The sequence below is a fragment of the Sinohyriopsis cumingii genome, chromosome 2, assembly GCF_028554795.1.
Source record: "Sinohyriopsis cumingii isolate HCF-2022 chromosome 2, ASM2855479v2, whole genome shotgun sequence".
In the NCBI taxonomy this organism is placed as follows: Eukaryota; Metazoa; Mollusca; class Bivalvia; order Unionida; family Unionidae; genus Sinohyriopsis; species Sinohyriopsis cumingii.
The window spans coordinates 35,552,226-35,575,679 of record NC_142962.1 but is presented as its reverse complement, the minus strand read 5'-3'; the positions used below and the strand labels follow the sequence as shown (position 1 = coordinate 35,575,679).

The 23,454-nt window shown below is 34.0% G+C and overlaps 1 protein-coding gene across 2 annotated transcripts in view; it reads left to right on the top strand.

Annotated features, from left to right (window-relative positions):
* Positions 1–17,117, top strand: part of LOC149804624 (HHIP-like protein 1) — a 70,575-nt gene extending 53,458 nt beyond the window's left edge. The window contains exons 9-11 of one of the 2 annotated variants that reach the window (XM_089942540.1): positions 4,829–4,888; positions 10,770–10,813; positions 13,057–13,195. In XM_089942540.1, coding sequence (XP_089798666.1) covers positions 4,829–4,888; positions 10,770–10,813 — 104 coding nt within the window. In that variant the 3' untranslated portion in view covers positions 13,057–13,195. Of the gene's footprint in view, positions 1–4,828; positions 4,889–10,769; positions 10,814–13,056 lie in introns of both variants that reach the window. The other variant, XM_089942531.1, reaches the window with a different exon arrangement.
* The last annotated feature ends 6,337 nt before the right edge of the window (positions 17,118–23,454 follow it).

The window sequence follows — 23,454 nt, the reverse complement described above, 5'->3', positions numbered from 1 at the left end:
GTTTATTCAGGCTCAGCAAGGAGGCCATGGCTATCAAGATGCTTGGAGACAAGTTCAACATACATCCCATGATTATCACCCTGTTCTTTGGAAAATATAACAGTTAATTGTGATTCAAAATATTGTAAGGTCAATGACAACAAAATGATATGACAGTTACCAGTACATTTAATTTTAATAGTCGTTACAGCCACTTTACCTGTATATTTTCCTGTAAAATTTAAATGTGGAAATTTCTTCCTTGACTGTAAACAAAATGTAGGGGTTTTTTCCCCTCAGAATTTAATGGTCTTCTGTCATTGTTTGTTTTCTCCCTTATTCCTGATGCATATATTGTTTTAATAATCACAACAGGTACTGTAAAGTAACATGATCAAATCACCAAAAAGTATACAGGACCATAGGAAATCGTTATGACCAATTATAAATTGAACTTTCAGTCTTTTTGTTGTGAAAGACTGCTGTGATCACAATAATTGTGTTTTGCTAAAAATGTTCACTGACCAACATAAACCTTTCTTTATATACATGTATTTGATATGATCTTGAACCACTGCAAATTTGATTAATTTTGAATCCTCATTCAGCTAATGTTTTATGAACAATTAGTGACAGGACCTTTTTTTGCTATTCTTGAATGTTTTGGTTGAACAGTCAGAAGTCAAGGTCACATTGACTAAAAGAAGAAAAAATTGCTTCTCTACAATCTACAGCTACCAAAAGTTTATGGATGGTTTACAGTTTGGGTAAGGAAGAACCTGAATGATATCAGAAGGTCAAAGATCAAAGTCATTGTGACTGAAGGAAGACAGATTTCTGCACAATAACTTGATGTGGAAGGTTGAGGCAAGGAAGAATCCAATAAGTTTCAGTGTCAAAAAGTCAAAGGTCAAGGTTGATGACAGAATTTTTTTATTTTTTGCATAATAACTGGAGTTCCCAACCATCTACAGTTACCAAATATGTTGGATGGCTTGCACTTGAGGTAAGGAAGAAGCCTATTCATTTTTGGGTCAAAATTTCAATTGTTAAGTTCAGTTTGACTGAAACAAGGCCAGTGGTTTCTGTGTAATAACATTATTCTACATCACACATCTGGACCAGACTTTTTGCTTGGCTTGCTCATGGGGTAAAGAAGAAGCTTATTGATATCTAGATTCAAAGTTAAGATCACTATAACTGAAAGAAGAAGCCTGGTTTCTGAACCAAAATATTTGTTGATGACTTGCATGTTAGTTAAGATAGAAGCCTATATATATTTTGGACAAAATGTCAAAGATCAAGGTCACTGACTGAAAGCAGAAATTGTTTTTGCATAATAACTTTAGTTCTAGGCCATTCTTCTTGACCAAAGTTTGTAGGGGACTTAATCTATGGCAGAGGCCTCATGATTATGGGGTTCAAAGGTCAAGGTAATTTTGACTTCAAGAACAATAGGGTTTGCTTAACTTGTTCTAGAATAAATTCCTTGACCCAGCTTTATGGTTGACTTGAAATTTGGGTACTAAAGAAATCCAAAGATTCTAAGGTCATAGGTTATAGTCATAATACAGCTGATAAGAATCTTATAATTAGTAATCTCCAGAGAACCATGCCCTTCTAGTGTCTACATGGAGCACTATTAAAACATGGAGTGGCAGTATAATGTGCCGTTCATGGTACTGTCATTCAGATAGCTAAATACTCCAAACATTTTTCAAGGTGATCAGCTAAAATAATAGTATAATTTTTTTTCCATGTATGTCTTCCAAACTCCTTAAAAATCTAATCTACTGAGATGTTCAAGATTACAATAAACCTTTCACTTTTAGAGAGTTCCAAGACACCCTTAATTTAGCCCATGACACTTCATCAATACCAGATGATACCCAGCACAGAAACACTTACCTATTGCAGGTTTAAATACACTGCTGAACATTTTCAGTAAAATTTGGGAAATGGGCCACTACCTGCAGTCTTGGTGAGAACCAGCCCTTCCAGCTGTTACTCCATTTAACAAGGTTTATTTGCAAAACCATGCAACAGATGATACATTTTAAGACTACTAGACAGGTATCTTGAATCCAACAAATTTATGTTGGACATTCAATGTAGATTTAGATGCCAGAGAAGCAAAATTAGACCAGAGACTTAAAGCATTTATTGCTCTAATTGTCTTGTCACTAAGTAACCTACTTGTATTGTTATACCTTGAAGCACCAAACCAAACAAACAAATAGAATCAGAAATTGTTATGGGGACCATTACTCATGGTTTCTGTTGTTGCACCAACCATGAATTTAAAGACCCAATGAAAAATTAGCCATGCATGATGATAACAAATTAGCCCCTGCCCATTTTCTGACTGTGTTTCATTCCTTGAGATTAACAATGCTAATTGTATTTGATAAATCAATGCCAGTACTGTAATCTGGTACAATATGTACTGATTGTTGCATGAGCTGCATACTTACCCATTCAGCACAAACTGGACATGGTTGCAAGTGCATTGATTGTCACCAGTAACATCATTTTCCTTTATTGGTCTCCATGACCTTTTAAGCATACCAGTAGTGGAAGTGTTATTTTAATTTTTCTTTTTGTTCTCTTTATTATTTATTGTCAAGTCTAGAGGTTAAAGTTGATTTGAACACACATGAACTAACAAAGGAATGATTCCATAGTCTTTAGTGGCATCAGCTTCTTGTGATGTTGAGCACACAGACATAATCAAGGTATAAATGATTGATCTTGACAGGTGTTTTATTTGTGCCCAGAGGTGATAGTATGTTTTAGTGTTGTTGGCTGCATTGACTTCCATTCATGTTATTCACTCTGATAAAAACACAATGGAAGTATTGAACTTGTCAGGTTTTTGATTTGTGACATACATGTGGGAGTATTATTTTAAACATTTCGGTGACAGCTATTTGTACTGACATAGTTTTATTCTTTTTCATTTTTTATTTTGGGTATTTGTAGTGGTTAAACCACAAAATTAAATGCTTACTTATATGCAAACTTTGACAAGCAAAACCATGAATTTGAGTACTCACAAAAATGTATTTTTTAACATGTATTAAACCATGAAAATAAATGATAATACAGTACTGGAAAAAAAATTAATAAAGAAAGAACATATTGTTGCCATCTATTTTTACTTTGAGAAAGTTTATGACACCACATGGAAGTACAGCATAATGAATGACCTATTTATCATAGGTCTAAGGGGCTGCCTATCTGACCTTATTTTCAAATTTAGAGATAAGGTAGACAGTATTTGTTTCTGAAAGCTATCTTCAGGAGGTTGGTGTACTCATAATGACCCAGAATAGTTTCTTGATAGTTGTCTTGTTTCTGTTGTACAGGAGACTACATTTTAGGGCATTTTTACAACCATAAACTAACTTTACTTCAGCATTTAGATGCCTTGGGGATAAATGTCAGAATGCCATGGATTTATTATGTCCTAACAAAATTAGATTGGGGATCAGATTGCAAGGTATTTTTCTGGTTATAGAGATTATTAGTATGATCTAAACTTGACTGTGTATCAGCTTATAAATCCAATGCACAACCAGGGACTTAAATTCTGTCTGGGTGCATTTAGAATTACCCATTCAGAAGATCTCTATCCCAAGGCAAATGAACCATCACTTTATCTTAGATTAACGAAAATGGGCTCTTCATTATCCTGCATACAACCTTTAGTCCTATAATACCAAAACCTTGTTCACATGGATATCAGATTTCAGTTCACCTCGTAGCAGACATATCCATCCTCACTTAGAAACAGCAAAAGTCAGTGTTGAAAGTATTGCAAAATTCCCTATTTTCAAAAACCAGTGGTTATGAAAACCTTACAGAATAATATCTGACCTTTGTAAATTCAAAACCCTTCAAGAAATCTTCGCCTTTTTAAGACTAAATCCGATGAAATGATAGCCATATATAGATAGATATATGACCCAGATGGCCATGTGGTTTAAAGTGCTTTCCTGTATCGATTACTGCTATCTCATGTCTGATCATGTGCGTTGGAATTTCAGGCTTGGCCATTGTGGGTATATGGGAAAGAGAAAGTTTGCCAATAGCTTCCCTTTTATTGATGATTCTTATCTGTGTTTTCCCTGGTCCTTTCTCCGCCTGTTATACTGGCTACCATATATAGCATATCATATGCTGAAAAATGCCATTAAACCCACGATATATTAATTACAGAATTTAAAAGTTTTACATTTTATATTTTGTATTGCCCTTATGTTTACATCTATTTGGAAGTCTTTGTCTTCTAAATTTTTTGTGCAATTCATTTTTTCATTTTTTGAACTAAACACTTTGTTGGCACTACATAGCCACTTATGTGCTGAGGTACCTTAATATATACAGTGTCAAATTTGACTTTATCCTGCTGATGCCACATTTCAGTATAAAAGTTATCAATACTTAAGCAGAAAAATAAGAAAGCCTACTTTAGAATCCTCTTAAGCAGAGATGCAAAATAAATACCTTTATTCTGTTTAGATAGAAAATTGTCAAATTTATATAAAAAAGAAAGTGGCCAGTTGAGAAACTGAAGACATATAAAATATATGAAAAGAAATTTTAACAAGTTCAGATAAAAAGCAACTATCTAATTTATAGTACATGTGATAGTTTTGATCATGCTTCAATGTAAAATAAATTTCCAAAGCCCACAGCTTAACAACAAACACAAGACCAATCTTTGGTTCTCATAGACCTGTTTAGCTGCAGGGATAAATGAGAAGCAACGACTTTCAAAAAGTGTAGGCTGAAGTTGTTATATTTTACAGTGAGATGATACATTTATATCTTTTGTTTCTTTCAGATTCTATTTCTGTGAGATCAGAGTCTCTCTCTAGCTCTCAATCCGTTCATCTGTGGAATGGTAGGTTATGGCCAGTACTAACCACGAGCTTGGCATTATTTGCAGTGTTGTAAAGTATAGTGTGATGCTTGATTTGAATTGCTGACTTAATTAGGAATGGCACTTGAACAATAATGTACATGTATATGCTATTTTATGTGTCCATAGAAAATAGTGTCAGTTTCACCATTTCCAGTGATTGGTTGATGAAAAATAGTGTCAATTTCATGTTTCCAGTGATTGTTAGATGAAATAGATAACCTAGAATAAAATTTCCTGGAATATAAGTTGATTTTTGTACCATTACAGCAATGCACCTGAATTGTGACATTTGGTGATATAATTCTAGGTCCAAATATAAAATTACAATATGTTAAGTTTAAATTATTCATGTATTGTACCATATAACCCATTTCATGATGTTCCTATTGAAAGCTTGATTGAGTAAAATTGTAGTGAATTTGACTTGTCAAAACAAATTTTTAATAAACTATTTTTTTATAAAGTGAATACTCCCTACTTGCATTCTCTTGGTTCAAGTTTTATTATAAAAATGATCTTTAAAAGGGCAAGGAGACCAGGGACTTATCTTGAGATAATGTATTTTTATTAGGCTCTTAACATTCAGATAGTGACAAACCTGTGTTCATCCAGATTCTGCCAGCAGTAAAATAGTTTTCATAATTTTGTGCAAGAACAGGAATTGTTGGCCCATTAGCTTAGTTTTGCTGAAAAAATTGCGTAAAAGAGAAAGAATTATGGACGGGAAACATTACATATCACAACATTTTATTTTAATCATTGGTAGAATACAAAAGCAGTTTTGATATGCATAACCTAGCTTGAAATGATGGAACTGTAGACATTAGATTAATTGTTTAACCAAATATTGTGATGAATTGGTTATACATGTATAGCTTGACTGTAGAGCTTAATTAACTGTAGTATACTTTTTTGTATGCACCAAAATATACAAAAACTTGTGATTGAATTCCTGTAGAGAACACTAGTGGGCAGATTAGAGCAGTTGTATTTTTTATATATACATGAATAGAATTTTAACATTGTTGGAATAGACATTTAAGTTGAAGAATTATTATTATATATATTATTTTGTATTAAAAATAGCAATGTATTTTGAGATAATCATAAAGCAAAAAAAAAAAAAAGAAGTGATTTAGATGTGAGGTAATGACTAATGTTATTCCTCAAAAATTTTGCGTTAGATTTTCATTTGGCAGTGGTATGGTGTTTGGCATATTTCGTTATTTCAGTGCACCATAATAATGAGGAAGAAAGAAAAGTTTTAGAAGTTAACTAGTTTGAGACACTAATGTGCTTAAGATCTAGCATAAAATAGTGCATTGTCTGTACTTCTGACAATATTTTTGCATTGTTTACCTGCATGGTACATAGTACATTTAATGGTCGTTTCAATAACAGTACTGTATCAGTCACTTGATGTTTTACATGTACTTTGCCAATCTGTTAATTGTAATGAAGATTACAAGGCATGCATAATTTGAATTATTTTGTCCTTATGGTTTTGTAGCAACAGAACATGTTATTGTTAAATCGTTAAAATAATTGTGTACTCAGCTAATCAGATTTAAAAATACAATTAGTTGTTCACAGAATGGTTGGCAGCTGTACATAAAATCATCTTTTATTGATAAATAGATGTGCTTACAAATGTACAACAGTTCAATGTTCAACTTCAATGTGCGTAAGCAAGGATTGAACTTTGGACTTCATTAATGCAGTACAAGTATTCTTTCAGTATATGTACCACAATGTTAGCTAAGCTTCTCTCAAAATTGCAATCTTCACTGGGGCCAGTAACTTGTTTGTTGTGTTTGTCCTCAAAGTCAATGATATTATTTTAATGGGGCTAATGTTTTCCTTTTGAACAATGCAAAATAATATCCCTAAGGAAGGATAGTTGTTTGCAATAAAAAATCTGTCCTGAGATTAATCAAAAGAATATTTTACAACTGTTTCAGAATTTGTCTTATGTTTTATTAAAGAATCTCAATTTACTGTAAATTGCAGTACATTTATATTTTTGCTATTTATATGTATAAAAACTAATTGGTTGTTAATACTGTTTCCTGAAGGAGATTGACCTCAAATTATTTTCCACATAAAAATCTATTTAAATATTTCTTGCATTCTGAAACATTTTGATTCATAATACATGTCCACATCAGGGGATCCTGAAATTCTAACGACTCTTGTTGGAAATTTATTACTTGGAAATTGAAGTTGTGTCCAGATATTTGTTAAAATTATTGTAATAACATTCAAAGGAGGTATTAATATACATAATTATTAAATGTTTTAGAAAATGAGTCATTTTTAGTTCTGGATTATATGTTATTGAAACTGTAGTACTTTTGTGTTATACTAGTTTTGTCATATTCCTCACCATGCTTTTCAGAGCAGTGATATATTGTGAAAGACTATGAGCTGTGAGGAATGTGCATTTTTTTTAACAAGCTATTTATTTATATAAATAATGTCTTTCAGACTATATAATTTTATCCAAAAACAGTATTTGATGCCTCTCTGGTCTTTTAAAAATTGTTTCTTTTTGGACAACAAGCAGACTTGCTACACTGAAAATGCTTTACCATTAATTGAACATTTCTGGACAAGTCGGATGTAACTGTTTTATTTGCTTATGGTTCTGCACATATCTGTGATAATAAACTACTACATCATTATGATTCATATGGCATAGGAGGGACTGATTTTAGTAACATCTTGGTATAAACCCTGAGGCAGTCATATTTTTTTGCACAAGGAGGACTAATGATGAAAAGAAAGCAAATGTCTTCAACGAGAAGCTGATCTTTCAAATTTACCCCTCTGTTGTTTACTTAAGAATCAAGTTGCTCTTCTCAACTCGTGTTGAAAAAGCTGACTGGAGCTAGTCTAGTTCTTTAGCTGTTTTAATCTTAGTCAGCAACATATGTCCAACAGAGGATCACCTTACTTATTCAATTAATTAATTACATTTTTAGTTGCTTTAAAGATTTCAGTATGTTAATCATGTATTATTGGCAATACAATATTATATATTTGACGTATTGCATTATAATTGTACTTTATTGAACATTAGAACAGTTTATGGAGATTGTACATATTGAGCCTCTTGTCTTCATTTATGACTGTATTGATACAGATGTGTTTTATATAACGTTAAGCAGTCTTGTAACATGTATACACATTATTTTTAGTGCAAAATCATACCATTTTTAAATCAATTATCCTCTTTTTATTTTATCCTCAGGCACTATGAAATTGTGGTGTTGGTATTTGATTCATTTAAATGATTATATTCAAGTCATCCCCATTATTGATTATTTATATGGCAGAATTATTTATATTCATGTGTGTAAATGTGTTTTATTAGTAGGTTACTGCATTTATATGGGAAAATATGAATGAGTTTATTCTGAGTAATACTGCACAACCTTGCGAGTGCAGTATTTGGCTGAAAAAATGAGTTCATATTTTCCCTTACAAATGCATCAACATTTTTATTATATACTCATTAAATTTTCCTACCTAACACTTATTAATAAAGGAATACACCACAGGAATCGAAGTAATTGAATTTATGTTGTATTTCAAAATAAATACACGACCATAGATTCATTAATACACAGTAACAATATTAATGCACACACAGCACTGACCAGAGACCTTTGAACTACATCATTTACTCGATATTGGTTTTTAAAAAATTCTTGTTTTGGTCTTAAAATTGAAATTTAGAGTCATATTTTAAATGGATGCACATTGAAAAATCTTTTCAGTTGGTCTGGAATGGATGGATTTTGTTTTTGTGTTGATCAAACTCAGTTCAGCATTTCTGCTTATGATAGACTGGATTTATTGGGTCAATTCAGTGCAGTGTGGAAAATATGATTTCAGTTGGAAATGTAGTTGAAATTACAGAATAATTTTGATATGTATCAGGTTTTCCATGACATGGGTCATGTCATTCGGATTTGCAGAACTAACCTAGAAAGTACATTTTGAGGAAATGTAAGATGCATAAATATAAGCATATTTATTACCATTATTATTACCAGCTAGAGAAAGCATATGTTTATGCCCTGTCACTTGCATCGTCACTGTTGGATTGACCCCAGCTATGACCTGTGTCATACAGTGTACATCTTCTATCGCTAGCCTAACATTGTCAAAATATTTTAAAATGGGAAAATTGCAAAGCAGTTGTTGTGTGACAGTCCATGTAGCCAGTGGAAATAATACTTTTTCATCATTTTGGCTTATTGGCTATGAGGATTTTAGTTCCCTACCAAAATCTTCAGTTGCACTTTTTTCTCCAATTTAGTGTTTTGAATGACTTGTAAAATGGTTCATGTTTGATTGATATGCGATAGTCCTTTGACTCAATATGCTCTTTTGTACTATTTTTACAGACCCTAGAGAACGCTATTCATAATCTGAACCATTCTATTTGTTAAAGTTTACAAATATTTCTCCTAAATAACTGTTTAAATGATCAGAATGATATTTTCAATTAATGTGTCTCTCACGTTTGTTGTTTACATTGCAGATATGATCATTCATTTGCTTGTTTGAAAGTTTCATTTGTGACACGGTGAACTTGTCCACAATGTTAACTTTATCATCTCTACTTTCAAATGGACGAAACAGCTTGTTTAGTTCATCCACAAACAAGTCTAATAAACCAAAAGCAAAAGTGTGTACTAAATGAGCATACACTGTTTACAAAGTAGTTCCTAATACAGTATGCTGTTTTTATATTCACATGTTGTGCAGTATGAAGCTGTGTAGTATGGAAAAATACTGCATCATACAATGGAGGAAAAAAAATGAGCATATAATAAAAACTGTTATTTTTGGCCTTGTATCTGATTACTTTGATATGTACAATTGTGTATAAATGATAGAATACATAGCATAAAAAGAATACATAGCATAAAAATCAGCATCTTTTTGATGTATGTTATTGAAAAGAACACGGTCCATCCAGACATTTGGATGGAGTTTGTCAATCTAGAAGACTTGGAGTAACCTTGTGCCATTTTCATAATGGTGTATTCAAGGTAAATCCCCATTCCTTGGTATCTTCACTTTTGGAATGGATTTGAGTATATTTATTTTGTGTAAAATTTGAGTTTGTATTTGATAAGGTTAACTTGGATTTTCCATAAAGTCAAATACAATGCAACATAGGAGCATAATATTTAGAAAATAATTTTACCAGTGTTTTATTTATCGATATTTAATTGTTAGCAAACTTTAAAGTTATGTTATATTTGCCTAAAGTCAAATACAGTACAACATATGAGCTTAATGCCTAGAAAATAATTTTACCAGTGTTTTATTTGTTGACATTTAATTGTCAGCAAACTTTAAAGTTATGTTATATTTGCCTAAAGTCAAATACAGTACAACATATGAGCTTAATGCCTAGAAAATAATTTTACCAGTGTTTTATTTATTGATATTTAATTGTTAGCAAATTTTAAAGTTATGTTATATTTGCATAAAGTCAAATACAGTACAACATATGAGCTTAATGCCTAGAAAATAATTTTACCAGTGTTTTTTTCAAGACTTTTAATTTTAAACAAATTTTTAATGTACATTTGTCAGTATACTCTTATATGCTTATTTGAGATTAAACCGAGTGTGATTTTAATGTTCTATGCAAATCATTGTATACATACAGTAGGTGTCAGATTTGTACAATTTCACATGTATCAGCTGGAGAGAGAGAGAGAGAGAGGGAGAGAGAGAGAGAATAATAATAAGTACTTGATATTTCATGTTTTGTCAGTCAAATATGAACTATAGTTTTTGAAAGATATTTAAAACATTGTTGAATCTTTTTCAGGTTTTCCTTTTTTCAAAGTTATAATTCAGTTGTTCAGGATCTAAGTATGTGGAAGTTTTGTCATTTAGTAGGTGAATGGGACAGCATGTTGCAAGGGCTAGTAATGGGTTTGGGACTATATTACAGTGCTACTCTTTGTAAGGAATATCTTAAGTAAAACTTGTGTACTCTGAACAGAAGGGAACCACATATTTGTGGCTGTAGGAGAAGGTGAGATGGAGTATTTGTATTATACCATGAGGTTAAATATGATGCTTGATTACATATTAGGAATAAGAAGTGACTGAATTACACAGTTTCTACTTCATTTAACATCCATCATGATACAGCTTCCATGCCATAAATTTAAACAGCTTTCAGGTTGGGGCCACATTAACTCATTCGGCCCCAGAGGTTTTTGTCATTTTTGCCTGAAATGTGCGTAGGAAAGACATTTGGGGGCCTATTTCTGAATACATCGTAATACATCGGCTTTCAACAGATTTTCCATGAGACTAATGCCTAGTTGTATTAGAAACAACATTTTCCATTGGTTATTTTGCTTGCACATGAGCAGAAAGGTAAAAGTTGGATTTTTTATTTATTTATTTTTTTATTTTTATTTTTGCTTAATGGACCCATCATTTTCGTATGGAGACCGCAATTTATTCCAAATGCCCACCTTATCCTAGTTTTTGCAAAGGTTCACCTGTCTGTGTGCAGTTAAGACTGGTATGCCTTAGATCTGAGGCCAAAAGGTCTAACATCCTGACACAAAATCGCATTCCGATCTCGAGCGAATTTTGGGTGAAAAAAAAACGGGTCCAAAAAATGAGGTCTTTCTTTCTGTATTTTGTAGTACAACTAGAACTTCCAGATTATTTGATATCATTTTAGAGCTATATCTGTCTGCTTTTTTGTAATACCACCCACGTTGGTGTATCTTAAATGACCTTGATGCTGCAGAGCTTGGAAGTAGGATACAGCCTCATCACGCCTTCAGACGGGATCGGGGCCGAATCGGTTAAAGAAAGAACAAAATTTCATTTAAAAAATCCAGGACTCGTATTTTAATTACTGTTTAATTTTGTAATTTGTGAGGTTCAACTTAAAGTCAGATGTTTTATTAGAATATAAATCAAATAGTGACTTTAAAGTTGTTTATGTTGTTTATCTACAACTACCTAGGAAGGTACGCATTAACTAGTGGTCAAGTATATCACTTAGGGAGTACAGTGCCAATGGTGACTGGAATATGGCACATTTCCCAAGGTTTGGACTTTTGGAATTTTCAGAATCAGAAACAGGATGTATAGACAAATATTCCATTTCACCTCAAAGAATGTTGCATTTTATTTCAGTTTTTTTTTTTACAGAGAAAAAATTAAATTCAGTTGAAAAATTCTTGAAATTTAATCAAATCACTGCAGATTCATATTATGGCTTTGCATATGCATAAGTTTTGCACAAAAAATAGTAATATTACTATACTCACATTGTGTAGTAACATCATTGCTTTTTTTTTTACTGTATGCACAATTTCACAAATATCTTTATTCCTCTGGTTCATTCAGTAAAGATGTCTGACATCAAAATGCTGTATGAAGTTAGCATACAGATATGGGAATAAATTTTGCTCATGGAGTGGGGATATTTTGTGAAATGAAAACAATGGATTGCATGCATATATCCAAGAAATACATGCAGTTATAATATTTCTCAAATAGGATTTGAATACTGACATGAAACTTGTATCCACACATATATATATATATATATATATATATATATATATATATATATATATATATATATATATATATCATGCATTTTCATAGTTGATTATTCTATCGGCATCATTGGAGTAACCTTGATGGGAATTTTTTGATGGTGCAGTTGGTAATGGTGTCAGGTGTCAAAATATGAGGTGGAGTTACAATAGAGGCATGGGATTGAATCCTGCTTGGGAAATAAAAATGTTAAAAACATCTCAATTTTATATCTTGATTAAAAGACACGGTCAAGAAAAGTTAGATGACATTTTGGTATTGTGTAAGGCTTAGCATCAAATTCTTTTCTTCATTGTAATGAAATAGAACAGTGAACATCTCCTGAAAATCTAACCTTCAATAGTAGAGTATGTTTACATTAGATTGAGTAATGAAACTAAAACTCAGTTCAGTTCTCTGAATGAATAGATCTTTTTCGCAGTTGTCTATGATAAATACCGTTGCAAAATTTTCTGTATTTATAAACAAATTGTCTACTCAGCACTTACCATCACTGATTGCCATGTGATTTTTTACAGCAGGTAGATCCAGTTCTAACTCAGACAACACTTATTCACCTAGTCAAACTGGCAATGGGAAGAATTCGAGATCATATCAAAACTACCTTCATCAAAGATCAAGACTACAAAGACTCCAAATTCAAGGGATTCGTATAAGACTTTGTTCTAACTATCCCCCATTTTCTTGTAGAAGCAGTGAAAAAATGCATGGCTATCATTAGCTAGTAATGTGTAACAGTATCATATGATTCAGATTATAAACATGTCAAAAAGTCTTTTTCAAAATTGTGTCAAATTTTAAAACCGATTTTGATGAAATTGTTGAAGTAATAATATTTTTTCATCTTCTTCATTGTTTTGTCTTTATCATATATTTGAACAGCCACATCTTTTGGCTTGTTTTACACAACAGTTCAGAGTATTCATGTGCTTACCAATAACAAATCAGATTAGAGTGGTTGGGAAGTTTTATTTATTTTATTACCGATTTTATTTTATTTATTTTATTACCGATTTTAATTCTGTCCTCATTGAGGATGAATATTTTGCATTTCATTTCTCTACTTAGTTGCAAAATAAGCTAACTGGCACCATCTTTACTCTGTTGGTTCGTAGTAATTACCATCTCAGTACTGGAGCTTACTGCATCTTATTTCCAGCAAATTATCATTTCTGTAATTCTCTGGCATTTATTTAACTTCACTTTAAGCACAGTGCAATGCTTGACTGATCGTACCTGTATATGTAATATGTCTTGAACTGAGGTAACATTGGGTAGGATTACAGATGGAGCATGTAAAAGGTTTAAGCTGTTTAAAGCTAATCACCACACCTGCATTACCTGTATATAGTGTCAGCCCATACACATAAATTCTGTGCTTAGTGTATGGAGGACATAGGCAGTAGTTTCAGCCAAACAGCTCTCCTAGAGAGGCCATCTTTAAAGTGTCCAGGTGCAGATGAGATGGTACAGGGGCCCAGTTCTGGAGAAACCAACAGCACACATATTCCTTGATATTGGCAATGTTGATCACTTGATAGCTAGTGTAGGGCCTCTTAATGCTTTGTGTCTGCCGGTATTGTACCTCATTCGGTCCAGCCCTGGAATTGACTCGTCTTTGTTATCACTGGCTCTGGGTACACTGTGTCTTCTTGACATACCCAGTCATGTGTCTCAGATGTATATAACACGTCACACCTAGTTATGCCACTTGCAGCCCTGGCATTGTTACTGATTAATTTCCCCAGAATATTCAGTATAAAACCTATGAAGTCAGTATGGACTGGCACTTGTCAGTTCCATCTTGGTCTTGACCCAGTATTGGTTGTAGTGATGTCCATTTCTGACTCCTCTGAGACTTTCAATAACAACCAAAGGAGCACCAGGAAATTACTCTTTTCCAGCTTAGACTCCCAGTTTGATTTAGCATCCCAGCCATCCAGCATCCCCAGTGGAGTCTTTGCTACTATTGCAGAAGGCTTCTTTGACATCCCACTCTTCACATATCTAAAACATTTTTGCAAGCCCCTTTGTTTCCGCTTGATACAACAATGTCCAGGGAAGGCTGCCATTCTTGCAGCCACTGAAGAAGTCTTTCAGCTGCTGCCTTCTGAGTTTTGCTGCATTAGTGGTCTCCACTGGAATTCTTGTGTCTATCAATATTTTAATAAAGAAAAATGAACCTTCCTTCAAGCAGGTACCACAGCCTGGTACAATTGCTGACATCTTTGAAACAGACCTTTCTTCTGCCTGGGTGTCAGTATTGTCCATGGTTCATATATTGACATGGTAGTTCAACACTAATTTTCCAATTTTATTGTTGCTTCTGTTAAGCTTATAGATGCCTTACAATTCATGTCTGTTCTATTCAAAGATAAAGACAGTTCTCAGCCATTGTCTTCCAGTTTCCTTTTTTTTACAGCAACAATTAGATCAGAGAAGAGGTCACAAAAGAGGTAACACTTTCATGGGCCTAGCGACCAGAGAACTTATAAAGACCCCAAACCATAGGGCACTTTTGATAGAAAATCCTCATTCTAAACCTTACTCCTTGTAAGTGTTTCCCAGAGCAAGAGACAACATAGCACTGGGAGATGTGGATTGACTTTTGCCAAGTTCTTATCACTGCCATCCTTCCACAGAAAATGAGACAAGCTAAGAATAGAGATCCTGATGATGACCCTCAGAGAGGAACTCTCTTTTTAGTTTAGACCTTCATATTCCCATTCACAGGTCTTCCCTGAAACACTGGAGTTTATTTCCAGGGACCTCTTCTCCACGGCCACCACCATGTGACTGACATAGAATTATCTGGTCATCCTCAGAAGATGCAAAGTGAGCAACATGAAATCTTTTTATGATGCCCTGGCTTTTCACCCACCAAAACCTACAGTTTACAAGCTTTCTATATCACGTTAGCTTCCTATTGTGTTGTGCCTTGATGATTACTCTTGTATCCATTTTGGATTGGTTAAGATTAACTTGGGAATCCATTTGCTCCTTGGCTTGGGTATTGTCATTGCAGCTACAGATCTTCCTAGTTTGGTTCACCTCCATATAAAATCCCCGGTTATAATCCTCACACAACAGTAGCAGTTGGAACTTGATCAGTTAGACCAAATGGCCAGGGTTTTGAATGTCGTAGGCTCCATCTCAGCAAATAAGATGACTCTGATGGGTTTTGCATCAGCATTACTCATTTGTCTTCTGTACAAGACCATCTTCCTGGGTTACCTTTGCCTTAGCAGGCAGATTCAATGCAGTTCCTGCCTTATCAGTCAACCCCAACTGTAGTACTGTTGGTTAGATTCTCTCATGATGGCCACTGGTTTCATTGTTAAGAACAGGATATGGGAAATACATTTTTTATTGTTTTGAAACTTATCTTCTTAGGGCTATCATTTCATAGGGTGTTTCTCAGGGAACTAAAGTGATATCTTAAATATATTGAGATGATCAGAAGAGGGAGGTCTTAATTTGTAGAGGAGAGATTGATATTTCTGTTAAGGCTCGGGTTATCCACTCACCTACCCTAGACCATATGAATTTCATATGCATATTAGTTAATATAGTTAGGGAAGTCACTTCCAGCACTGCATTCTTTGCGAAACTCTTCTCTCATTAATGTCTTTCAAGCCATAGGAAGGAAGTCTGATAAAACATTTTCCATTGTCAGAGACTTTTCCTCCCAAAGGGGTCAACTGAACTTGAGGATAATTTCCCCATGTCACTAAGCAGCTTCACAATGATAATCTAGGGTTGTCATATGTCCTTTTTTTCCTGGACATATCCTCCTTTTTGGTCCATAAATTTCTATACAGATACCGATAGATATACCCACTCTCAAGAGTGTCTCTGTTTTGAAAGTTCAAATATGGTAACTCTTTTTCTTTAGCATTCTCTTTAGATAGATCTGTGCTAATCACAAAGCTATTTCGCATATTTTAAGATTGGAGCCAGGGCCAACTTTAAGGTAAAGGGATACAACTCCCTCCACCTCTTAACTTGATTTCTCAGGCCATCTCCACATTTATATTCCTGGAAGAGCGTGTGTTTTGCTCACCAAGTACTTTGAGTTTTGGGATGTGTTGCCAATCCCACTATTGAAGGGGAGACAACTATTCTCAGACTTTTGACAACATATTTGCACATGCACTGTTAAACAACTCAAAAGATGTGGCTAACATCCTTTTCACTCAGGGTTTGCAAGGTAATGGATGTTCTAATGCTTTATTTGCATTACAAATCATCAAAGAAACCCATTTACTCCGATAAAAGATTTTCTTCAGCCTTATTGTTTTAAAAATGTGTTCTTGTCCCCATACTCAATTTTGGATTTTTGAACAATTGTAACCAAGCATGTTTGTAACTTCTTGTATCTTTTTGAGCATAGAGTCTTATATGCAGAAAGTTTTTGATAAATCATCTTGAAACACTTACTGGAATAAAATCAGGTATGTTAACCTTATTGAATAATACTTTTATATACAATTTTGAACAATTTTAAGATCAATTACTGTACAAAAGAGGCATATATTTTATAAACTGTAAGACCTAGAAATAAATTTATCATCACTTAGTAACTTGCAGTTTTCCATTATTTACCCCAGCCCACTTTCTTCAGAAACTAAGATTAAACTGTTGCTGGCAGTTTTGTACGGTATCCTTGGAAATCCATTTTGATGTACTGTACATCTTTCTTAATACCCCTGCCATGTACTATGAAGAGGTTGTCATGTGCATTCTGTGACCATCCGTTGTAAACTTCCTTTTTGCTAAATAATGTTTTCAAGACTTCCTAGATTGAAATCAAATTTAATATAAGAAATGGCTTTAATATCAAATGAGCAAGTTTGATTTTTACTTTTTTGGGTAAGAACAGAAATTAGTAGAAGTCTCTCTTTCCCTTGCATACTGAACCAAGGTTTCATCCATTGCATTTATATTGGCATGAGCAGCCATTTTGTATGTACATGTATATATTTTTGGCAAGGAATATTAGATGCCATTTTATCAAAATTAATTTAAGAGAGGAAGTCTCACTTGGACAATTTAGTATGCCTTCTGTAAAGCACAGTGTATTGTTCCAATATAATGTTCATCAGACTTCAGGACTTTTTGCATGTTTAATGGGTCAAGTTCACTCTTATCCAAGGATAAATGATAGTTAATTTCTGCATGACAGGTGAACTCAACAATCTTTGATGTACAGTGATTTTGTCTCAGCCTATCCAGAATGTATCTAAATAGATTTGCAGATATCAGACCGGTGGGGGGGGGGGGGATTTAGCAATATCTGTGCTCTCTTGAAGATTGTTTATATCAAGCAGATTCACTTTGATCCCTTTCCTGGAGTGAATGTTTACATCACTGAGGTTATGTTATAATGCGCATAAAATCCAAGATGACTTAAGCCAAAAACAGTTACCAAACTGTGCTGATGGTCTGCACTTAGGGTAAGGAAATACCATCAATTTCCAAGTCAAAACGTCAAGGTCACTTTTAATAAAAGAAAAAAATATGTTTTTGCACAGAGATTTAATCTACACTGAGGACTAATAAACACAAGGCGAGTGTATAAGGCATCACTCAGAGTATTATAGTTTCGTTTACATTAAAAGTGTGAATTGCTATACTTTGTTTTTATGAATAATTATCCCCTCATTAACAAAGTTGATAGCAGATGTAGCATTTTGTTTGTTCATTAGCATGCTTGTTCCTTTTTTAATAAATTTATCAGATGTTCATTTGACCCTATTCTACCTACACTTGGGAAAAGTGGCATCCCAAGGACAACAACCAGCCCTACAAAAATTATGTCACTAGATAATTTTTATGCTCGAGTAACCTTCATATTTTCAGCTATTCATTTGTTTACACCTTCAATGTTGTGGAGGGGTCCCAATTTGTCCAAGGCACTCACCTTTACCGATCATTCGTATATCTCTCCACTGTTCATGCGAGTTTAAATCTTGGCTTGGCCAAAAATGGTATGTGAAAAAGCCTGTCAGTAGCTTCATGTGGGTTGGTGGTTCTTCCTCCACCAAATATACTGGTTGCTAAGTATATCCTATCAAGTGCTGAAAAATGTTGTTAAAGCCCACATAACCAAGACTTAACACGGACTCTTATTTCACCAACAATTTATGTTAAGCCCTACCAAAAGTAAATCATAACATGAACAGGTTACTGTCCCCCAATCTTCATTCAACTTCAGTATTTTCAGCTGTCCATTCACAACACCCTTAATATCACTGATACCATTTTGACAATTGAAAATAATATCGATACTGCTGTAATCCAATTTTTCACACTTGAGCAATAGGCCTATTTCCAGCTATGGAAATCTAATGTATCTTGAGGGCAGCTTGACCCAATAAAAAGTAGGTCAGATTTTCACCCTGAGTGGTCTAAAGCACTCACTGTTCCTTTATCATTGCCATCTCGCTTGTTGGCATTGGTTCAAGACTTGGGTTCGGTTAATGTGGATACATGAAAAAGCTTGCCAGTAGCTTCTTGTGAGCTGGTGGTTTTTCCTCCCACCAGTTACACTGGCTGCCATGTGCTGAAAAATTTTGTACACCCCATAACAACTTGAAAATACCAAAATTAGGCCATTATTACCTGATTTTCATGTTTAAATGACTTGTGTATTTTGTCGTTTCTTAAATCTTCCCTCTCTAACCTTATCATACCTAATCAATTTTTTGTTTTGACCTACACTTATTACACTGCATTTTGATGCACCTTACTTTTAGTATACTGCACTATTTTCCACCACCAAGTCGATAGCTTTGAGTCACAACCAGAAAGTAGCTTGTCTGAGTCCTATCATGACCAGTCTGGGTTGGAGGATGTCATGGTGTGTCTATGTGCAAGGCACTACCTACTGTTACTAAAGCATAAGGAGCCCTGGGTGGCTGAATGGTCTCGCCTTTACAGATCACTTGCATCTTACTTCTGTCTATGCTTGTTTGAATCTTTGCTTGACCAATGTGTGCATATGTCAAAAGCTAGCTTGTAGCTTCCTGTCAGTCATTAGTTCTTCCTCTGCCAAATATAATGGCCACAGGTATGGTCTGTTAGTGCTAAAAATGGCGTTAAACTGCCAAAAATTACATCACCTTGCCATCAAAAGCTTCTTGTGAGTTTTTCTTTTTTTTCCAGCTACTTCCAATCTGAGGAGATTTTTGTTTATGTTCAAACACCTCATTTCATGTACCTTAATCAGTGTTTTACAGCATCTGGAGCCTCAAAATTTACAGGACTTTTTTTTGTATTATCCCACAGGCTTACTGAATGGTTGAAAAAGAAGTCAATATGTTGCCTCCCATATACTATATGATAATTCTAGCTATTTAACAGGGTTCTTGTTGGACTCCAATATACAGTATTACTAAAATGACCTCTTTCCAGATAGAATACACCAAAGTTGCTGTATATTGGGAGAACATAGAAAGTTTTTAACTTCTGGTTTTGCTTATTTTAAGGTCAGATGATTAAAAAAAGATGAAATACTATTACAATTTTATAAAAATATTAATTTCTTATTCTGCCTTGCCACAGTTGTCATACAACAGTTATTGAATAAAACAGCAGGTTTCAGTCCAAAATCAGCAACTGTTTCCATAATACAAGTTCTCATAATGTAAAGGATAAAATAATGAATAAAATTAATAAATTTATTAGTAATGGCTCTGGATACACCCAATGAGCCAGAGTTCCTTTCTGACAGGGCTACAAAAATCAATTTTTCATGCATTATGTGTTCATTTTTTGGCTGGGATTCCAAAGTTGGTAATATTATTTCCTGTATTTACAATCACCAAAACTGACCACAGAACATACAAATAGTTTTTCTAACCTTGCAGTTTCTCCTTTGAGGAAAACTTTACACAAAAGTCAGTGTTTTACTGTGGTTAATAATGCATTGTAATGAATCAAAATGGGGTGGGGGAATGGTGTGAAATTCTGGCAAGCAATGGAGTTCTCAATAATCTAAATAAAGTGATTTAGTCCAAAAGGTAATTAGCACTTTCTAATTCCAATGAATAATTAAATAATTCCTCTCAAATTATATCTGAACACAACTAAAAATGATTTCACAGACGATCTTAAAACAGGAATGAATAATTACTACTTTCTGTTCACCAGACTATCAAATTATTCCACGAATTGGTTTACCATTTCAGTCAGACCGTCATAAAAAACTGCTTCTCTAAAGTTTTATGAAATTTTTCATTTCCTATGATTTCCTACACCCTTAGATGGATTTTCTTCATATCTGGGATTAATCATTTTAAAGTTAAACAGTTATTCTGCTACATGCTTACTAAACCGTAGACCTTGTGGTAAAGATCATGTTTTAAAGCAATGCTTTGATTATGGGCCCAAGCTTCTTGGTGAGAATTTATTACAAAATTTGAAATTTAGCTTTTTTTTTAATGCCCCAATGCAGCAACAGGATGAGGCATATATCTTCCTGCTGTTTCTCCAAATGTGTTTCAAAGCAAGCCATGAAAATAACTGGAGATTCAATTTATGTCCTCTTTACAGAGCAAGGTTCAGTATGTACAAGACCTGATCATGTTTTGCTACCTCTGGGTATCCATCCATCCATCACAATCCTGTGTTTGAAAAGTGTCTTGCATTCTTCATTTGTTTACTGTGATACACAGTGAATGTGTATACATGAGTGAACTGACACTGCTATAAAAAGACCACACTGAAAAACACCAATGACTTTTATTTAATCCTTTGTAACCATGATTGGTTAGAAGGTTCTGCATGCAGAGCACAGATTGTTTTAAACAACACTGCTTTGAATAACTGCATGACAAGAATGAAGATAAAATTTATTCTTTTGTAAACATTACTGCAAAGGAGGGTTTATTTTAAACTGGCTGATTGTCTAAAACCAAACAGGTTGTGAAGGTAGCTTCAGACGCTACATACCAGAAATCTGACTAATTGTAGTGCCATAGTCACTGTTCCTTCTTCCAATGTCAATGATGTACATTAGTCTATTCAATAGTCCGTATTGTTTTTTAGCTTTAGCAAAACCACACAACCCCAAAAATGTCATAATTGGAAACTTTCATAAAGAGCTTCACTGTAGCTGCTGAACATGTTCCTAACTGGAGTCAATTTGTAATGCCTGGGGTAAATGAGATCTTGTCTATTATCAGTAATTATCGTCTTCCAGATTTGATAGTCATTGTAAACGGTTCATGTTTACAACTAAAACCAACACACCATATTGTCATCTGTTCACTGTAGTGCAGCCGGTAACACCAATTTTTTGTATAAAGTCTATCTCTATGTCATTGGTGCATTAAGCCTTTAGCTTTTGAGTCACAAAACATTTTCTGTTTGTCTGCTTCTGGATGGCTTAATTCTGTTCTATTTAATTTATTGGTATGATTTATTTATATATTCCCCTAGTCTGATTAAAACCACAAGTGTTATCACAGCTAACTGTGCAATGCTCATCTTTATATGCATCATCTGAAGTAACTCTCAAATTTATCAACTTGTGAAGCCAATTTATGGACAGGATAAATAAATATTACCTTAGTTATTTTGCAATTTATATGCTAAAACATATACACCTAATCCTCAATTATAAATAAATGTACTAATGTTTTATGATGTAAAACTTTACTGCTATAAAAAGTTTTTGTAAAATTAAAATGAATGCAATATTTTGACAAGAATTATGAAAAGGAATAAAATGCATGTCCAGTAATCTTCAGCCTTGCCAACTTTTAACCTTTTAAACTAATCTTGCATGAACCTGTTATGAGACTGCCTGTCTTGAGACTGCTTTTTACTGACAGAAGGGGTGGTCTCCCAAGACAGGTTTTGCTCTAATATATACTTTTCTATATTTAGCACTGTTGGTCATTTGGGCTGAAGAAGTCCGTTATGCTATGTACAAAGTGACAAAATTTCAAATTCTAATAGGATGTGATGTGATGTGATTTTTAACGTAGCTTTAACAATTTTTCAGTCATACTGCTACGATGTCTGCAATGTGGCAGTTTATAGTGATGTCTAGTACTGGGGCATCATGCCACAGACATGTATCATGATGTCCCACCCAGTCACATTATCCTGACACCAGGCCGACCAGTCCTGACACTAACCTCTTAATGCTGAGCGCCAAGCGAGGCAGCTGTTAGTACCATTTTTGTAAATCTCTGGTATGACTCGGGCCGGGGATAGAACCCATGACCTCCCACATCTGAGGCGGACACTCTAACCACTAGGCCACAGGAGCGGTAAATTCTAATAGGAAGAAATTGTTCAACTACAAATGGCTGATGTAGTTGGACAAAACAGGGACATGATTATCAACATCTCTCAATTTATATTCATTAACGTCAACCTTTTTAATGTACCAATTCAGAAAGAACGGCCAAATCATCAGTATTTCTAATACTCATTCCTAATTGCTCTTTCTGATGGCAGCAGCATGCAATGTATTTCACTGTCCTGAGACTGCAATAGTGTGCAGCTTTAATGTATTTCTGTCACACTTGATATACTATGTTATCATCTGCAGATCACTTTACAACAAATTTTGTTGCAGTGTTTGCCCTTTATGACTAACAGCAGGTTACAATATATATCATCAACTTTTGAGTACAACTGGTCTTGGAAAAACTGATGTATTTCTTTGATGCTTGTTGTTACATATTTTGGTCATCATCTGATTATCTGCCTGTGAACAGATCACCAAGCTTACCGATTTTATCAGACTTCCTAGTTTTTCAAGCTCACCCATAAGATGCTGTAATATGTGGGCATTATGAATATTATCATGATAATAACAATTTAATATTCATGTGAAACTCTATGTTAGCACAGGTACGAAATTCTATTATAAGAGCATATACAGTAGTCTCCCTCTT